Source organism: Chanodichthys erythropterus, chromosome 3 (genome assembly GCF_024489055.1).
Source record: "Chanodichthys erythropterus isolate Z2021 chromosome 3, ASM2448905v1, whole genome shotgun sequence".
NCBI classification, from domain to species: Eukaryota; Metazoa; Chordata; class Actinopteri; order Cypriniformes; family Xenocyprididae; genus Chanodichthys; species Chanodichthys erythropterus.
This window is the reverse complement of record NC_090223.1, coordinates 27,007,752-27,027,831: the sequence shown is the minus strand read 5'-3', so window position 1 is coordinate 27,027,831 and position 20,080 is coordinate 27,007,752. Positions and strand designations below refer to the sequence as shown.

General features: G+C 37.4%; 1 protein-coding gene across 5 annotated transcripts; it reads left to right on the top strand.

Moving 5' to 3' along the window:
* Nucleotides 1-1,751: 1,751 nt before the first annotated feature.
* On the top strand, nt 1,752-11,613 carry LOC137017380 (nuclear body protein SP140-like protein). Of its 5 annotated transcripts, none has more exons than XM_067381582.1 (16): nt 1,752-1,787; nt 2,427-2,495; nt 4,093-4,266; nt 5,340-5,514; nt 5,860-6,060; nt 6,156-6,275; nt 6,375-6,508; nt 7,879-7,935; nt 8,019-8,358; nt 8,476-8,615; nt 8,708-8,776; nt 9,507-9,634; nt 9,731-9,839; nt 9,971-10,045; nt 10,214-10,357; nt 10,621-11,613. In XM_067381582.1, exons 3-16 carry the CDS (start codon nt 4,105-4,107, stop codon nt 10,699-10,701), a joined length of 1,935 nt encoding a protein of 644 aa, XP_067237683.1. In that variant the 5' UTR covers nt 1,752-1,787; nt 2,427-2,495; nt 4,093-4,104; the 3' UTR covers nt 10,702-11,613. The 5 variants fall into 5 exon arrangements, with proteins under 5 accessions (XP_067237683.1, XP_067237682.1, XP_067237681.1 ...); XM_067381581.1 differs by lacking the exon at nt 1,752-1,787 and adding an exon at nt 1,990-2,056; XM_067381583.1 differs by lacking the exons at nt 1,752-1,787; nt 2,427-2,495 and adding an exon at nt 3,757-3,894 and having other exon boundaries at nt 8,019-8,067; nt 8,146-8,358.
* Nucleotides 11,614-20,080: the final 8,467 nt, after the last annotated feature.

The window sequence follows — 20,080 nt, the reverse complement described above, 5'->3', positions numbered from 1 at the left end:
ACCACACACAACAACACACTGTTCCAGGGAGACTGACACTGACTCAGATGTGCCACTTTTCTCTGCTTCATTTTTAAATATTTTAGTTTGTCATTCTCCAAAACAGCCATTCTGGGTTCTAGGAAAAGAGATGAACAAGTAACACAAAGGTTGTGTGTTGTTAAAGGGTAGGTATCACACACAAATTCTGCCAATCTCATGTTAATCTTGAGTACCTGTAGAGTAGTAAAAGTCTTTAGTTTTATTACATTTATAAAAGATAGATACGCTGTACCGAGTCTTTCCGAAAAATGCCGAGCTCCTGGAGGCGTGCCTGCCTTGGGCAGAGCTAAAGAGTCACAAGCGCGCAGCTTTTGTGTAGAGATCGTCGCTTGCGATCTGCAAATCTAGCATCGAACTGGGACTTGTTTACAAAGCATTCATCCATGAAATTCTGGGAACAAACAAACATACGAGCACAACTCTGTTGCTGCCCCGGAAAAACAAACCTCATCAATCGTTCCCTTAACGCTGGGTTCTTTGGGAAGCCGAAAAAGGTAATCTTTCCCTCACAACCAAAAACACACTCCTTTGGTGACATTGTTGAAAAATCTCTCGGCTACCGTAACCCGAATGAATCGCGTTGATGTTAGCTCTCGCTCTTGCTCTGGGTGATGTGTGTGTGCACACTTATCAGGGAGAAGTGTCTATACAAGGAATTCTGCCCTTTATTACGTGATACAGGACCATACTCAAAAAAAAAAAAAAAAAACTATCCAAAACATAGGCTATCTGAAACCGGAAGTAGTGTATTTGGCACAGAAATACTCCATCATACGTCCATCTTGTGTTTTGAAACTTTGGCCATGTTTATCATGAGAATGCTTCTCTTTAACAGTGTAAATAAGTCATAATGTATAAAAAAGAATTAGCATAATGCATATAAAAGGAAATCTTGACATCCTGGGATGCAGGAGATTGTCTACAAAATACTGTAGGTATAATTTTGTATTGAAACTCTCAGATGAAATCAACTTTGAAAATAGCGATGGTTTTTCAAGCATTACAGGATGGTGTTTTTAGTGACTTTATTTTTTATGGCTCATGTTATTAAATCATAATGTTAATATCGGCTATATCGACCAACTGTATCAAGAGACCTAGGAATGTTAAGGAGGTAAAATGTACTGATAATAACTGAAGGACATATGATGACTTAAAGTTAGCCAAAAATAACTTCTACTACAGCAACATTACAGTGTTAAACACCATCGAGGTAATAAACATGACGCAAAAATAATGCAGTAAACATTAACTAAATAACATAATATGCAACATAAACACTTCAATGTAGCCTACTGAGTACAATAACAAGAGAAACTAACTAGGAGTTAGCTTATTTCTATACCTTTTTTAAGCTTTATTTTTACACGGTTTGGAAACATTTTTTATTCTTGATAATTTGCGCCCTCTGGAGGACAAATACAAGTTATTATCAGCACATATATGCCTCAAAAACTAAAACTGTTAGGAAGAGGTTCAGTTAGACGATTAATAATGTACATCTAGTGAAAAAGTCACAATTAGGTGTGAGTTTTGCATACACGATGATGGTGAATCATTTAACATAATGTACAGTATCACATAGTAGCCTACTAATATTTGAAAGCATTTATCATTAATTTACAGGTCACCCATTAAGTGCAGGAAGCCTCAGACAAGATTCTGGTTGTCTTGTGCATTGCTTCGGGCCCCTTCCAGGGGCGTAGCAACCGGGGGGGACACGTCCCCCGCACTTTTAGAAACAGGTGATTCTGACCTTTTTTTTTTTTTTTTGGATCCAGCGTGAATATTTCCGGCAGTGTTCTCTGATTTGTTACTTAGATTTGAGTGAACTAACATTCAGCCAATCACAGAGCGAATCATCTCTTGGGCGCGTCTGCTATGAGCTTCAAATCTCTTGTTGCTGTTGTGAGTTTTCGTTCGTTCATTCACTTTGCTATTAGGCCGTCTGGGATAAAATGCACCCCAGAAAAAAGCAAAGGACGATTACATCCTTTTTTTTCAAACACACACTGTAAGTATTTTACAGTATGTCGCGATGACACGAATCACGCGATAAAGTTTTCATGTTATGATTTAAACTACTGTAACGTCAAAAGACAACAGAACCCGTATGGACCTCGTCACGTCGCGCCGGATTCAGTGTGTTAAATGCTCTCCTACTTGTCGCTTTGTATAAAAGCGTCTGCTAAATGAGACGTAACAAATTATTAGTTTCTGCTGTCTTTTGTTGCCTACGTGCTGCTCGCGGAGTAGAATTATCCTTTCACAATAAATCACATTTGTTTTGCACCGAATATCTTAAAATACTTTATCAAATTTAAAATATATATATTTTTATACTTTATGTAAATATTATACTTTATGTCCTAACTGGTCTGTAGGAAAGGCAGGCTGTGACGTCACTGACAGAGAGAGGGGACAGTTGCTCAACCTCTCCAGAATGTGTACAGGTGAGATTTGTATAAAAAAAGCAGATTGACTATTTTAAGGCAGTGTTTTCTTAATTGGAACTGCTTGCCAATATTTTAAGGAATTACACATCAATTTAATTCCTTAAAACAAAAGATCAACCATCAATCACCTTTATGTATATAGTGCTTTTAATAATACAGATTGTGTCAAAGCACTGAACAGTATCAAATAGGAGAATAGAGTAATTTATAATGACACGATTAAACACTGAATTTCCAGTTTAAGGCATTTTATTATTGAATGCAGAGACGTCATTGTCTAGGTCAGCTCAGTTTAAATAGGATCTGTGTAATCAAATCAACGATAATCACTAGGAAAAAAAGATAACATTTTCTATTTTATGTTCAAACTGTTAAATAAAATTAGTTTTATGTATAAAGGCTGTGTGTTCCAATAGTGTTAACTACTGTATTGTAGGCTATTTATGGGTTGCTAAATATACATCTAATGAAAAACTTGTTAAGTTGTTTAACTATGGAATATACTATTTAGAATTTATTATTACGAACATCAGCTTTGGGTCACATCACCATACAGCTGTCCCCCCCACTTTTAAAATGGCTGCTACGCCCCTGCATAAGGCACACGACAACCACCCCCTGCCCGACAGGTATTGTCATTTGAATATTTTAATCACGTTATCCACACCAGATCGATCATATATTCTTTCTCTGTGTACGATAGGGCTGCGTTTCCCAAAAGCATCGTGAGCCAAATTTATCGCAGAGACCATTGTTGCCCATTGTTGCAGTGCTTCCACGATCTAAGCTTACGACGCTGCGCAGCCCTGGTCTGGTCTGGCCTGAGTGATGTCTGATTCGTGAACGAGTCATTCTTTTGAATCGAAACTAAGGATTTGAGGATATGACTGAAGAAGGGGCAAAAACTTTTTAAAGAAAAATTACCTGAATAACATATAGCAGAAATGTTATAAAATAAAATGCACTGGAAATGTATATTACAGACAGATTTTGTTGATAAAACCATGTTTAGTTTTAATAATATTTTCCTTTTTTTTTTTTTTTTCATCCAAGGTAAAATTAATTTCAGCATGATTCGCATATGTAGTTAACAGAACTGTGACGGATGAAATATGAACATGCTTATTAATGGCTGATACACGCCTTGAACCGAGAGTCTGCTCGAGAGAACCGTGTAACGCTTATCTGAACTGTGTCGGACGCCCATTCCTACGTTTTGAACTTTGAACGGGTTAACATTCGCTTTCCCTACATCACTTCCGCATACTGTAAGGTTTATATGAGTAAGATTGTTCCATACAGGCGGGAGATTTGGAAACAACTGTTTCTGTTTCTGACCTGCTCGTGTTAAGTACAGAAATATACAAATCCTTGCTGACAGCTCGGCCGTCGACAGGTACGCAAGAGTCAAATATGCAAACGCTGCGTTTATGCCAGCAAAAATCTGTATATAACATGTCTGGCCTATTCTGTAGGAGAAGTCTGAGACATTGCTTCGTAAATATGTTTTTGATAAAGAACTGTGTCTGTTGTGTTGCTGTATTATTATGTATGCTTTTGTAAAGTTGCTAAAAAGTACTTTGTCACACTGTAGATCTGTGAATTAATGGGAGTCAGCGGCCAAATGGACCCGTTAGACTTTCTAACGAATGAGCAGTTGCTACTTTTTCTTCGCCGTAAGAAGACAGAGATTTCGTGCATTGAACAACCGCACGCATTTCTCACTCAGCTGCGCGACCACGACCTGATGCCGGAGAAACTCTTTGAGGCAGGAACACGCCCACCCTTCATACACCCATGCATCTCTTTTATAGTCATTCATGTTATTGCTAGAACTAGCAAAACGCTCCATGTCCATGGTTTTGTGGACATTATAATTTATGGTCATGTATGGCAATAGCATGCTTTTTGGACATGGCACAATACATTCAGCCATAATACCATGTTTTAAAGGCATGTACTGTCCCACATGAAAAAATACTATAGTAATTTATAGTATATACTAAAGTGTTTTTTAACTATACTATAGTAAAGTACTTGAATTCATTTGTTGTGGAAAATCTATAGTTGCTGTTCATATAACAACTATAGTAATATAAACAAATTACTTTACCCAATACTGTACTAAGATTTCTAAAACTATAGGGTATATTATACTACAATGAATACACTACAGTTTACTGTAGTAAAAACTAAAGTATACTACAGTATTTATTACAGTTGATCAGTTCACTATAGTTAATACTGCAGTATGCTGTAGCGTTCATTAACAAAGTGTTGTAAAAACTATTATATATACAGTATTCTACAATTTACTGGTTCAAAAACACTATTTACTATAAATTACTATAGTATTTTTTCATGTGGGGTGGCAGTGCCTTTTTTTGGTAATTGCACTGTTTAAATACTATGTTTTTGCACATAAAAGTTAGTACAATGGTACTTTTTAGTAATTTTTTACTGTTTGAACGTTTGTTGTCAGTAAGTTTTTTTAAAATAAATTGACAATTGAATTCAGCAAAGAGCCATTAAATTGATCAAAAGTGACTGTAAAAATATTAGTAATGTAACAATTTTGTATTGTATCACATATTCCACAAAAATTACTATGATCAACATTGTTAGTTAATAATATTAAGCATCAAATAATCATATTAGAATGATTTCTGAAGGATCATGTGACACTGAAGACTGGAGTAACAATGCTGAAAATTCAGCTTTGATCACAGGAATAAATTGCTGCAGATTTACCTAATTCACTTCATTATTGTGCAGATGTTATTTTAAGCACAGTGACATCTGACCATACTTCTATTTTCCTTTATGTCTTTCTCTCTGTAGAAGGTGAAAGGGATGCGCACCCGTGAGCAGAAGCAGAAGGGCGTCTATGATGTTCTGGACCGGCTGGAGAAAGAGAAACCCCAGTGTGTGCATAAGTTCTGGCACTGTGTGTTCAAACATCATATCCTGCAGCTTTACCCGACACTACAACTGCTCAGAAACAGCCTGCTGGACGGTCAGGGGTTTTCACTATTATCAGCTTAGAGCTTAGACCTGGAGGCTCATGCTGTATTATTAGGCTATTATAGATCAAGAATGTGTTTGTGTTTACAGCAGTGTCATTTTAGTATCATTGAGATACTTTTTATTAATATTGTGATATTTAATATTTTAATTTTCCTTACATTTTTAGTCATTTTGTTGTGTTTTTTAATGTCTGTATAGTTTTTATATATTTTAGTTTTAGTTCTTTTAGTACATAAAGTTAAACTAAATTAAAATGTCAAATGTTGTCTTGGCACAAAAGCAAACTAGCTTTTTTATGGTTTTAATTTCAGTTTTAGTATCTTTTTATTTTCAGGCTCCTTCGAATTCTATGAGAATTGTCTAGATGTTGAGACACAGACGGAGAAGAGTGAAGGAAAGGAGGAGAAAGGAAAGAAAAAGAAAAACACTAGAAAGAGAAATAATGATGATAGAAGTACTGAGGATAGTGATGATCCGGGTCCTTCCTCTGCTTCCACACCCACTCGAAAGAAACGAGCCAAGAAACCCTCATTCTGTGAGTCCCTGAACTACAGCAGGTCCAGGTTCTCTCTCTGTTCACTTAGTGTCTTATGCCTGTATGATCTGTGTCTTCTTCTCTCCTTTTCTCAGCGACTCCTGTGAAGAAAGGAGAAAAAGCAGAGATGTGGACGTGGCCTATTTATAAAACTCAGCTGCCTGTAAACTGTGGGGATAAAAAGGGCACTCTCTATCGGGACAAACTGCCCAAAGGTTCACCACCATCTTTGATTTTTTTGCTATAATTTATTACAGTATGCATTTATTATTATTTTATATATTTTATGGGTCTGGATGCATGCTATCTTGTAGGGGAGAAGTGCATTTTGTTCCAGGGACGCTGGTTCACCCCATCTGCTTTTGAGAAGTTTGGGGGGAAGGAAAGGTGCAAAAATTGGAAAGTCAGCATCCGCTGCAGAAACACACCACTTAAGAAACTCATAGAGGTAAATAATGCAGACAGATGTGTTTTATTGTCCAAATCATTAAAGGGTTAGTTCACCCAAAAATGAAAATTCTGTCATTTATTACTCACCCTCATGTCGTTCTACACCTGTAAGACCTTTGTTCATCTTCAGAACACAAATTAAGATATTTTTGTTGAAATCTGATGGCTCAGTGAGGCCTTCTTTGGCAGCAAGACACTTTCAAATGCCCAGAAAGGTGCTAAATACATATTTAGTACAGGTCATGCGACTACAGTGGTTCAACCTTAATATTATAAAGCAACGAGAATACTTTTTGTGTGCCAAAATAATGACTTTTCAACAATTTCTAATGATGGCTGATTTCAAAACACAAATCTTTTGTTTCGAATCAGTGGTTAGGAGCACCAAAGTCACGTGATTTTCAGTAAACAAGGCTTCATTACATTATAAGTGTTTTGAAATTTCAGTAGTTCATGTGACTTTGGCAGTTTGATACACGCTCCGAACCACTGATTCGAAACAAAAGATTCATAAAGCTTCGAAGCTTCATGAAGCAGTGTTTTGAAATCGCCCATCACTATTTTGTTGAATAAAGTCGTTATTTTGTTTTTTTGGCGCACAAAAAGTATTCTCGTCGCTTTATAACATTAAGTTTGAACCACTGTAGTCACATGAACTGTTTATATAAATACGTCTTTAGTAGCTTTCTGGGCATCTGAAAGTTTTGATTATCTTGCCGTCAATGCAGGGCTCTCTGAGCCATCGGATTTGATCAAAAATATCTTAATTTGTGTTCTGAAGTTGAACAAAGGTCTTACGGGTGTAAAATGACATGAGGGTGAGTAATTAATGACAGAAATTTAATTTTTAAGTGAACTAACCCTTTAACATTGTCAGTAATGCATTAGTTTAGATTTATATGTATATTTATTCATTTATCATACGTTTCATCATAATACGATAAAAGTTGTCGTATGGGAAACGCACCCTTGGTAATTAAAACAGACCAATATATTTAAGCCCATGTTATTTCTAGTTTGTCTAATACAAATAAATTGTTTATTAACATTTCTTTATTGTTTTATTTTTACACTATATTAACTTTTGTTTCATATATAGTATTTATATAATTTAAGATATAATCATTTTTGGTTGTTCTTCTGTTTATGCATCCTACATAATACAATAGATATGAATATATAAATATACATGCACAAATTAACTGTAGCAACTTATAGCCTATATTAGGCATGTGCTTCTAATACAAAAGCAACAGAAGTACAGTATCTAAGTTTAAAACATCGAGGTAAATACTGTATGTAGCTACATTAAATACAGCAGATCCCTCAGATAAATGTGCCATCTGACATCACTTCTCATTCTTTCAGGAGGACCATCTTCAGTGTCCACCGATGGAGAGGAGAAAGAGGAAATGTGCCCCAAAAGTACTTTATCTCTCTCTGTCTGTAAAATGTCAGGTTTTGTTTTTCCTTTGACATTCATTAAGTGACTATGTTCCTTCCTGCAGAACATGAAAGAGCAGTTTCCTGTCATCTCAGCTGAGAGCTCCAGTGCAGGTGAGCACCAATCATCCACGCTCATTCACACGCTCTCTGCTGTCTGTCTGAATGCAGCGATGTGTTTTATTCCTCAAGACTCAGAAACCAGCATCACTTTGGATGAGGAAAGTGATGCTGAAGATTTCGAGGAACATAGAGGGAGAGGAGGAGGAACAGAGTTTAGAGGGAGGGTTGAGGATGAGGAGGAGGAAGAAGAGATGACAGATCTGTCAGTTTTCCAGGCTCCCTCTTTACCAGTCACCTGTGTTTCACTTACTGGGACTCTATACAAAGACAGGTTTGCATCAGGTACGTTACTGCACTGATATGTGTACTGCAGCAGTCTGTGCAGATATCAGTATGCAGTTTGTTTTGTCTGTATCAAAGGTTTGAGTGGGAAGTGTTTATGTTTACTTCATGTTGCAGGGAGTCGTGGGAAGTGTATAAGGACCGAGGAAAGCTGGTTCACTCCGGCGGAATTTGTGAATCAGGAACAAACTCTCACTGAAGGACACTGGAAAAAAGATATACTGTGCCATGGAAAAACTCTCAACTTTTTACTCAAGGTATCAAACTGGATAGAACATTGAATGATACAAAAGAGAAAAATCATGATTATTTATGTATTTATTTGTTTGTTTATTACTGTCATTTTTAGAAAGAGATCCTACGCATCCATTCTCTTCTGTGTGAATGTTTTAAATGCAGTTGTCAACTAGAAGACCTGGTAAGAAACATCTCCAAAACTGACATGTCTGTACATAATCAGTCATCATAAAAATAATTAATGACATTACACCTGGTCACTTCATGTGTTTTTACTGATCGGATAGCCATCTGATTTTTTATAAAACTTTCCCTTTACACACATAAATGTGTCTCCGCAAAACGAATATAAATCCGAGCTTCAATCTGAATCAGAATCAGAATGTGCTTTATTCGCCAAATGTGCACAAACACACAAGGAATTTGTTGTGGTTTTCTACAGAAGCTCTTGGTACGTTGGTAAGTTTCTTGGTATGACATGAGAACAGAAACATTTAAATAAGTAAACTAAGAAAAAATAAGTAAAATAAAATAAAAAATAATACTAAAGTGGTATACATCTGGATCAGAACACATACAGATTTGTATTGTATATACAGCAGGATGAATAGAAATATATATATATATAATGCAGACGCTGTTAACGATCTGTCCCTCACGAACTACGTGACTTTGCTACTTCATGTGGAGGTTTTTTTTTTCTTTCTGCAACTAATGAACTATTAAAATCTTGGTCGACTAAGCCTCTTTTAGTCGACTAATGTTTAGCTTAGTTTTCTTTATCCAAAATGAAATTTCTTTTTTTCTTTCACTTATAAAAAAAAAAAAAAATGACATCAGCAAAATGCCTTTGAGCTTATTTCTGTGGTACTGTTAACATGTTATATCATGTTGTGTCGTCCTATAACTAGATGGAACAGAACAATGACGATGTTTGTTACGTGTGTCACTCTGGGGGAGATCTTGTGTGTTGTGACGAGTGTCCACGAGCTTTTCATTCACACTGTCACCTACCAGCTGTGGACGAAGACTCACCTGGGTGAGAGAGAGAGAGAAACAACAAATAAAATGTATGAGCAAGTATGTGTGTTGTACATTCATCCTTCTGTGTATATGTGTGTTTGTTTGTTTGTAGGGAATGGATATGTACCTTTTGCGTGTTAAGAACCAGTCAGCAATGGCGTGACTCCAGTAGCATGACTGAACAAGAAGCTTTCAACGCTCCAGTGTCGCAATACAGATTGGTAAACAAACGCACAAATTGGCACCTTAATATAGAAAATAACCACAAATATTTAAACTGCTCACTAGGTTTAGAAACACAACAATTATTTATGGGCCTAATATTGTGTGTGTGTGTGTTTGTCATCTTTAGCACTGCCACTATCTCCTGTTATGTGTGTACAAGGAGGACACTCAGAGGGTGTTTGTAGAGGATCCACGCAAAACAGTGAGAGTGTCTCTTTCTGCCAACCTGCACTCTTACATACAATTAAAAAAATTCTTCTCATGCCTTAAATTTATTTAATACAATTATTATTTGATTATAAATAGAATAATAAGGAAAAATTTAAAATGAATAAATAAAAGATTAACCAGATTTTTTTTTTATTTCCAGGTGTCCAGATACTCTCAGTTCATTTCTCAGCCAATGTGGCTGGACAGAATAAAGCTAAAGTTGGAAAGTGACGAGTATCAGACGGTTGAAGCATTTGTCTCTGACTTTCAGCTCATTTTCAGCAATTGCAGCACATTCAACAAGGTAAGATTCACTGAAACACAAGACATAATTATTAAAGCACCAAAAAAACAAACAAACAAACAGATCAAACGCTCATTAAAATGTAGTTGTTCTGCAATGTCTTATATATAGACATATATCTTGCACATTATTGATGATTTTAGTTTTATTAACATGATATTGTGATGATTAACATGATGCATGAAGAGAGGACGCTTGTTTTTGTTGTTGTTGACTGTGTTTTGACATTTGTTTTATTTTTTGTTCTCTTTTGCTCCCGAAAGGACAATGAGTTTGGGCAAATGGGTGCCAAGCTGAAGGAAATGTTTGAGAAGGAGTTCCAGAAAATCTTCACTATCCAATAACAGCTTGATCTGTGTAGCTTTGAATATGCATTAAATCTCATTATAATGTATATATGATATATAATATTTCTTATCCCGCAGCCCTTCATAGGAAAAGCGGGATAGAAATTGGATGGATGGAAAATTATGTATATGACCACACACATCTTTTTCTTTCTGTAATGCTATCTTTTCATGGCAGCAAGGTATTGTGTCATTCATATCATGGGTAACGGATGGGAGTTTAATTATGTCAGTACAAAAGATCTGCTACTATTAGCTTTTTCTCGTCCTCCTTAAGCCAGGTGCACACTGTGCGATTTATAATAGTCCTTTACGATGGTTGCTTCTCAGACTATACGAACATGATCCTCATGTCACACTGTGGGATCTCAGCTATCATTTATGTCAGACTGTACAACAGTCAGGACGTGTTAAAAACGGATGCACGCTTGAAAACTTGCCAGGAGATTTACATCATCAACCCACACACATTCTGTGACTGCGAGCTGCATTACACACGGGACTGAAATGTTGGCTATCAAAGACATGTCTAGCATTAATTTTGATCACAGCTTGTCTTGAAAAACAAAGACAATTTGATGTTTGTAGTAGGAGAAGTCACACTGCAGGACTGTGTGCCAAATCTTTTGACACTGCCAGAATTTCGTCAGAGGTCAAATTTAATCATAATGTTCATTAATCGGCTGTCGGTGAACATATCAAACTAGCGATCAAAGGATTCTCAAAATGTGTCTCAGACGACCAAATCGTGGCCAAAAATCGCACAGTGTGCACCCGCCTTTATACAGACCTTATTCACTGTCGGTGACCATGTACCTAAGGTGAAGTGTGCCACCTCTGTAATTGCATTAATAATGATCAGCAGGTTTACAATTAAGTCAAATATTTTTATATATATATATACACACATTTCAGTGTTATGTGAGATTTTAATCATTTGCTGTTTGTTTGTTTTTATAAATAAACTAATGTCTTTATGTAAAAAGCTGGAGAATATTTTTTCATGTTTAGAAAGTCTTAAAAAATTATTATTTAAAAAAAAATTAAAATTATTATTATTATTATTTTGAGTTAATGTAAAAAAACATGTCATGACTTATTGATCATATAACTTTTTACAGTGTAGGGTATTTTTGGATTTTGGATAGCTAGGTTGGTTTGTATGTTTGGAGCGGAATGTGTGCGGTAGGGGGCCCAACCTCATATTCTTTCATAGGGCCCAAAATTGCTAGCGGTGTCCCTGCATCCCCTTCAGTAATAGAGGGTATGCACGTGAAATCACGTGACTCGTTCACTGAGTGACAGGAAGACTGAATGGTAGCATTGGTTTTCACCGTGCATGCCACAAAACACATACAAAACAAGAGAGACCTTTGCGATTGACTGTACAAACAACTTTGACACAAATTCTGAGGTAAATTTTTAAAGACTACCGAAAGCAAATGGAAAAAAGAAAAGCAAATGGATCACTGCAATTTATAAGAGGCCATTCAAAACATATATCAAACTTAAGGTGATGATACAGGGGGCAACTTTTTGAGCAATGTTTCCAGGCACTGTTGGCGAGCGATGATGTTTAGGCCCTTTCTTACTGATAACGGGCAACAAATAGAGTGCCCCAGAGATGACGCGTTTTTGTAGGCCAACCCGGACGTTAGCAGCGCACGGGTTCCCTCCACGAAAGCCTATGCATTTTTCCCATAGACTTTTGGAAAAATTGCAGAAAATAAGCTCTGTGTTTAACAAAGGGTTATGACACTTACACGTTTTTTCTATCAAGATAATCTTTACAAGTTAACACAACATTTATAGATTTTGAAGCCTAAATAAAGTCGTCAGATATAAAAGGCTAACAGTAGGGTATAAACGGACTACAGCACACCATGGTCGCGGATCAACGTCGTCACCATCAAGCGTCCTCAAACTTTATTTAAAAAACAACTCTATTTAAAAACACGCTCACTGATTATGATCAGCGCTGTGTATGAATACTTATCCACTTTTTCATGAGAAATGCTGTCCAAATGTTCTGATGACGTCTAAAGTCCCCGCCAAAGGTCCCTTTTAGCAATTTGTTAGCGACCGCCGATTTTAAGACACAGTAAAAGTTTAAAAAAATCACAAGTGGGTTATAACTGGTGTGTTTTATGTCATAGATCAAAACGTGAAAGTATTTAGAGGCTTTGTTAACCACAGACCTTATTTCAGGCGATTTAGCAAAAACCCATTCAAAAAACCCATAGACTTGACGGCGTTGGAACCGGAACTCCTAAAATGCTAACTCGCTTCCGGGTTTTGCCTACAAAAACGCGTCATCCCTGGGGCACTCTATTTCAATCTAAAATATCCTGATAGAATTTTTTTGCCCATTCTCCATAGGAAAGTGCCCAAGCATCATCGCTCAGCGACATTGCCCAGCAACATTGCTCAAAAAGTTGCTCTGTGTATCATCATCTTTACTCACGCGCACACTATCAACTTTCTCTCACACACTACCAAATTCATTCACATGCACTATCAAACTCTCTTGCGGGCATTACACTCATTCACAATTGTGCTAGTGTGTGTGAACGAGTGATGCTTTATGCAGTTTCTGATTGGCTGAACGACAAAATAAAAAAATCAGTCAAGTTCAAATACAGTAGGCCAATCATCACTGTGCTGTCTTCACTAATGTAATACACGTGTATTCCAAATATTGTTTTGATATTGTTTTGGCTTTTCATCATTCTTGGTTGTGGGGATAAGGGGAAGCGATGATGTTGCAGGGTTTTTTGCTTTCAAGTTGTGTAGAAAGATTCAGAATGAGATTGGTTCTGGATCGGGATCAAACAGCATGGTGTTGGAAAGGTTAGGTGGGGAACTACATGACCACACAAGGACAGTTTCTTTTATTCTTTCTAGAATTGATCAGTCAGAGGCAGCCAGTGGAGAGTGTATAAGAGCATTGGAGGAACTTTATTCATATTTCCCTGCCATCCTTACAACCTTAGAAAATCGACACCGTGTTCAAGAATACCGTAACAGCCTGTTGCCACCTAGTTTACAGTGGACATTCTGGTCATCCTTGGTTTGATTTGTCTCATCAGCAAATATCCCATTGCTCATCACTTGGCATGAGCTGGCAGAGAATTGCGTCGTGTTTGGGAGTCAGCACGTGAACACTCTACCAACACAGATTACGGCTTACGATTCCACCACATGAATACTCAATGACTTTAGATAATGAACTGAATATGTTGGGTGCCAAAATCCACTATACTACCCCAAATGTAGGTGAACGATATGTTCTGGGAAGCCATGCGGTCACGTCAGGTCCGAATACAGTGTTGGAGTGTCCGACAATGTCTGCAACAGCTTGACCCAATCGGACGTTCTTTCGGGCGTCGTCACGCAATTCGCTGATGTGTTTACAGTGTTCAAACCTCCAATGAATTATGGTAGGCTAAGCTTCATTAAAGGGTGGCATGTTATAGCTTTCATAATATCACTCTCTCATGTCCACTTGATGTATTTTTGTTTTTTGTTAACTATCTAAACCTTTAAAAGAATAGTTCAGCTGTAAATGAACAATTACTTGTTACTTCAATTTGTTCCAAACCTGTATGAGTTTCTTTCTTCTGTTGAACAAAAAAGATTTTTTTTTTTTTTTTAAATATCAATGACTAAGCTGTGAGATCAGACAACAGGTATTAGACTGGTTCTGATTTTTTTCTTCCCTTTCTTCAGCAGTGGTGTCAGCGTTTTCAACAAAATGTTACAAGTAAATGTACTCAGATCAAGATCTTCAGTGTTTTAAGCAACACTAAAATGTAAATCACTGCGATACATGCATATTCTATATCATGAAATATCAGGTTATTTGCAATCAAATTGGTTTCAAAGTATAGCTTGCCTATCAACAAGATTATTTGTTTATACTGCAAACTACCTAATTCCAATTATTTCTTTAAACTATAAAGATTTGGCTTCACCTTGAACTTGCAGACTAATTATTTTTTAAACATGCATATCGACGGAAACTACAAGCTTGTCAGATGGATGATGGTTTTTCATGGATGTGTGGATGGTTTTAGTCGAACCATCATCTACTTACGCTGTCTGAACAACAGAGCATCAAGTGTCTTAGAACTTTTTTGTGAGGGTGTGGCTAATTTTGGTTTACCATCAAGAGTTCGCTGTGATCATGGTATGGAAAACACAGAAGTGGCTCGATACATGTTGGAGAGAAGAGGGCTTAACAGACATAGTGTCATCAGTCATGGTCGTTGTGTTCACAATCAGAGAATTGAGAGACTGTGGGCAGAACTTAATCCTGTTGTGTCGTTTCATTTTAGTAATCTATTTACATTCATGGAGAACCATGTTGTTCTAGATTCCACCAATGAGTTTCATATGTTTTGCTTACATCTCATTTACTTGCCAAGGATTCAGAGAGCTGCTGCTGAGTTTAGAGCTCAATGGAACAACCATGGCTTATCTACTCAGAGAGGACAGACACCCCTGCAACTTTGGCAGACAAGTGTTCTCGGTACTGCAGGGTTTCCTAACCCTGCTATTTTGATGTGGTTTTCCAAATTGATGGAGACTTTGGAGTTGAAGATGATGGCCCTCTTCCATGTAATGGAAAATTTCCATGTAAATGACACCACTGCAAATTTAATTTGAACAGTGAACCCTCTTCATGATGTCGGTAACCATGGTATAAACTTGTTTGTACAACTTACTAGTTTTCAACAATACTAGTAAGCCAAAATGGTGAATGACCATAGATGTAAGTTTGCATAATGAATTGAATTGAATTCAAATGAAATGAATTGAATAATGAAACAGATGTTTATGTGCTCCTGTTTATTATCAACATTTCATTTCCAAAAATGAAATTCTGAAGAGATGAATAGAAAATTATATTCTATTCTTTAGAATAGAAAATACAACTAAGGCCGTCTTGTTTAATTCTAGGGTAAGGACAGTGTATACAGCATCCTGCCGAGGACGCAGCCTACAAAATGAGAAAACTAGAAATGAATCGTTCACATCCCGAGTCCCGAATCTCCTCCTGCCCGACTCGTTCATTTGTCGCGTGGCCGCTACTCTCTGTTTGTACTCTTTTTATAATTTATAATTGTCAAAAGACGTTTATAAAGGAAAAATTAATGTAAGAAATTCAGAAGGTAAACTAATAAATTATGTTGCCTGCAACTGGAGAATGATGTTGTGCAAATGCGCATGCGCAGACAACACAAAATGAGCGAATTACAATTAAAGACGACTCAGTACTGAGTCATATAAAAGATTCAGTCAAAATTAAGGAATCAAATGACGTAAATAGTCATTTTTCTGGTTATTAATTTAGCCAGTATTGCTTAGAAAAATCAAACTTACCTTTTGCTTGGTTTTGGTCTTGTTGTGAAGCGTGGTGTATCGCTGACACTGTTAGTGCTAAAGCTTGTACTTGGAACGTTAACGTTTCTTGTCGCACTTCTTGAAGGAGAAAACAGACGTCTCATTTCATCATCTGTGGCACCAGCCACATCAGAAGTGTTTGTTCTAGGTAGCTGTTGCTGACAAGATGGCTTTTGCCATTTCGCTGAGTTGCTGTGCAGATTTTAAAATGTTTTGCAAAATGTCGATGGTGTTAAAGGGCACCTATTATGCAAAATTCACTTTTACATGGTGTTTGACCATAAATGTGTGTTGGCAGTGTGTGAGCAAAACCACCCTAGAATGAGAAAAATCCACCCAGTGGTTTTTTTACAATCTCAATAATTCATAAGCACTGTCTCAGAACGCCCTGTTCTAAGATTGCCCTCACTGTGACGTAGAATTGCGCTAAGCCCCACCCACGTGGTTTGATTGACAATCTAGTTTTGGCATAGACCCCGCCGTCGGTGATCTGTCAACCATCCTCCATTGTTTCAACGACAGCCGGTAATGTCTCCTAAGAAACATAAGTGTTCTGTTGTGGGATGTAATCATGAACATAGTAGTTTTCACTTACTTCCGACACCAGAGCCACTGAAAACGCAGTGGATGGATTTTATTTACGAAGGAAAGGCGCCACTCAAAATTCCAAAATACGCTTATGTTTGCACGAATCATTTTTTGACTGACTGTTTTGAGAACGAGGGTCAATTCAAAGCAGGTCCTGCTTCAAAGTTAATCCTCAAGTGTGGATCGTTGCCTACTGTTCGCGATCCAACGTCACCTCCAGAAGAAGTAAGTGTATTTAATGTTTTTTGAGCAAATGGTCATTTCAGTCGATTTCAGCCAATTCAATAACAAATGCGTCTGAAGTTGTTGTCGTCGTCGTAGAATGTCTGTGTATATAATTTAAACCTTGTTTGTATAGTGTGTATCTAACGTACTTAGCAAACGTTATCACCGTATTTGTGTTTGTAGTTTCAAAAAATTGCGCGAACGTTATCACAGTGTGTGTGTGTGTGTGTGTGTGTGTGTGTGTTGCACATCCATAATTGCAAAGGGGACGCGATTAAAACTCTATAAGTACATAAATGTATCAAATAACCATTCAGAGACGTCCTGCTCCATTCTCAATTGTGTTTCTTCTGCCGGAGTCTCTTCATCATCTGGGTCTGATTCCGGTTCAAACATGTACGGCTGAATGCCATTCAAAACAGCGGGTCTCTCATTCTCAGCCATTCTGCTTCTACCGACTGTTTATTGCCATAGGTATGCAAGTTACGCCCTCATCCAAAGGCAGGGCGGGGATATGCAGCTCATTTATATTTAAGGTGGTACACACCAAAACAGCTCTTTTTAAAGAATTACATTTTCAAATGGTTATAATAAATTAACTGTGGGCTATTTTGTGCTGAAACTTCACAAATACATTCTGGGGACACCCAAGACCAATATTACATCTTGTAAAAAGGGGCATAATAGGTGCCCTTTAAGTAAATCACTCATCTTCACCTCATAATTCAGGGAAATGTCGTTGGTGTGGGGGAGGGGAACCACAGTTGAAAACGGCGCCAAACATGTAGCCAATCAGAACCCACGAATTTCCCAGGTACTTCTCGAAGTTATCTCTACACCCAAAATAGAGAATGAGTGTATGATAGTGCATGTGAGAGACAGTATAGTAGTGTACATGAGAGTTTGATAGTGTGTGTGAAAGCTTTGATAGTGTGTGTGCGCGAGTAAAGTTTGAAATATGTCTTGAATGGCCTCTCATAGCAATTCACAGAAACTGGGCTCCAGGTGTGACGGAGGTGGTCTCTCCTCCACTCTGCGATTTGGTTTGCACTAACACTACGACGGGCCCAAGCTCTGGCCGAACAATAAATGCACGTTTGGTGTATTTCTTCTTTTTAGTGCAGGCTGTAGACTGTAGAAAATAAATCATCCTTTAGTGGATGCATTGCTGCAGGCATAAATGACCTAAATAAAATGTAAAATAACATTAACCGTGGCCTTACTAGAGTTGACAACTAAATAATAAACATAAAACACTTAAATAAATCAACATATGTTGCATTATAATCGAATATATTTAACTAAATTGAGACGGAGCATAAAGCTTACCCACCCACAGCTTGCAGTAAACATAGCAACTGCTGTGTTGCGTAATCTCCCGTCTTATCGAACATTTTTGCCTGCAGTTCTCACACGACCCACATGAGGGCACCAGTAACGTGAAATTAACCGCTGCTGAATTTATAAGAATTCACAATAAAACTATACAATCCTAACACTGTTACACAGGCAGAGAAACATGGATTTGCAGTTATTATTTGTTAAAATGTTGGATTTTGAGGTAAAATAATGCATTATATTGTATTTTTACATACTGTGTGATAACTCATCGATTAAATAATTACAATATTCTGCATAATTGGGTGTTTTTAAATAAGCGCTGACAAAAACAATACAAGTTTTATGGCTGGACGATATGACAAAATATATAACATTGATATCACGATTTAGACCTACCTGTAGTTATATAAAGCGTTCACAGGCAGATTTGCTTTTTGTATTTCCCCACCGTCGAAATCAGGCACATATGAATGTCAGAAAACACGATTCCTGGCTGCATGTCAATATCCATGGATTAGGTTTCTTTGACATGTCATTAAGGAACACTTTCGAGTCTAACCTTTAGTGTAATCGTTTGTTTTACACACGTTTTCGCAGTTTCCTCTATTAAATCCAGTCACGCAGCAGGTCCTTTTGCCACTCAGTCCAGCTGAGGGAGCGCGTCCCGGCAGGAAAGTGATGTCGATGCATTCCCTCTATACACGCCCCCTCCCCGTGCTTCTCCTGCTCCCACTCCCAGCCTGGATTCCTCTCGTGTGCAGCAACAGTGTAACTGTGGAGTTTGAGGTAAGTATCAAGCTAATGCTTGTTGTTGTATTTGAATTTGTGTTTTGTTGAAAAGGGCATCCCGTTTTCCAAGTTACTGGACTATAATGATATCTAAAAAGACTATAATATCTTGTTAAATGCTAAAAGAAGGCTTGCTGATCTCTTCAAATGTAAGTATTGTTTGTAGCTTTTGCAACAAAATCAAGAAAGCACAAATACCTTTGTAAGTGAATATTTCAGTTTTTTTCCCCCATAAACGTACTTTTCCCCAAAACAAACAGCCCAAGATGCAAGTGTCTGCTCTATTTATGTTAGGGGTCGTTTACACAGATCTTATATTTGCATTTCTCTGCGCTGCTTTTCCGTTGTTTCTCCACGTTAGCAGCGTGTGGCTCATGAAACGGTGCTGTAACATCGCGCCTCACAAATTAAATGTGTTCAACTTTCAAAAAAACGCGCCTCGAGAAATTCCAAGGTAGTGTGATCAGACATTTCCGGTTTAGTGCCCATGCCTGTGTCGGTACCAGAGCAATCATATAGTAATTATTTTCACCAACAGAGGGGGCTGAAGTCCACACCGATTACCTGGTCGCGTACCCTAATTCATTATTCACTAACTCTGTCATGAAAACTAGCATGTATAAACCTTAATTAAACAATTTAATGATCAAGCAAAAGTGAATTTATACCTGTAGCCACACTGCATTATTATGGGTATTCTCTAGCCATTGAATGTTCATTGGTTGTACACTCGTTATTGCGATGCATTATGGGATTGAACAAGTGCACTTGGTAATGTCTACTGGTTTCGGACACCACTACAAATGGCTATGTCAAATAGTGCCCTATTTAAAGGGTTAGTTCACCCAAAAATGAAAGTAATGTCATTTATTACTCACCCTCATGCCATTCCACACCCGTATGACCTTCGTTAATCTTCAGAACACAAATTAAGATATTTTAGTTGAAATCCGATGGCTTAGTGAGGCCTCCATAGGGAGCAATGACATTTCCTCTTTCAAGATTCATAAAGGTACTAAAAACATAT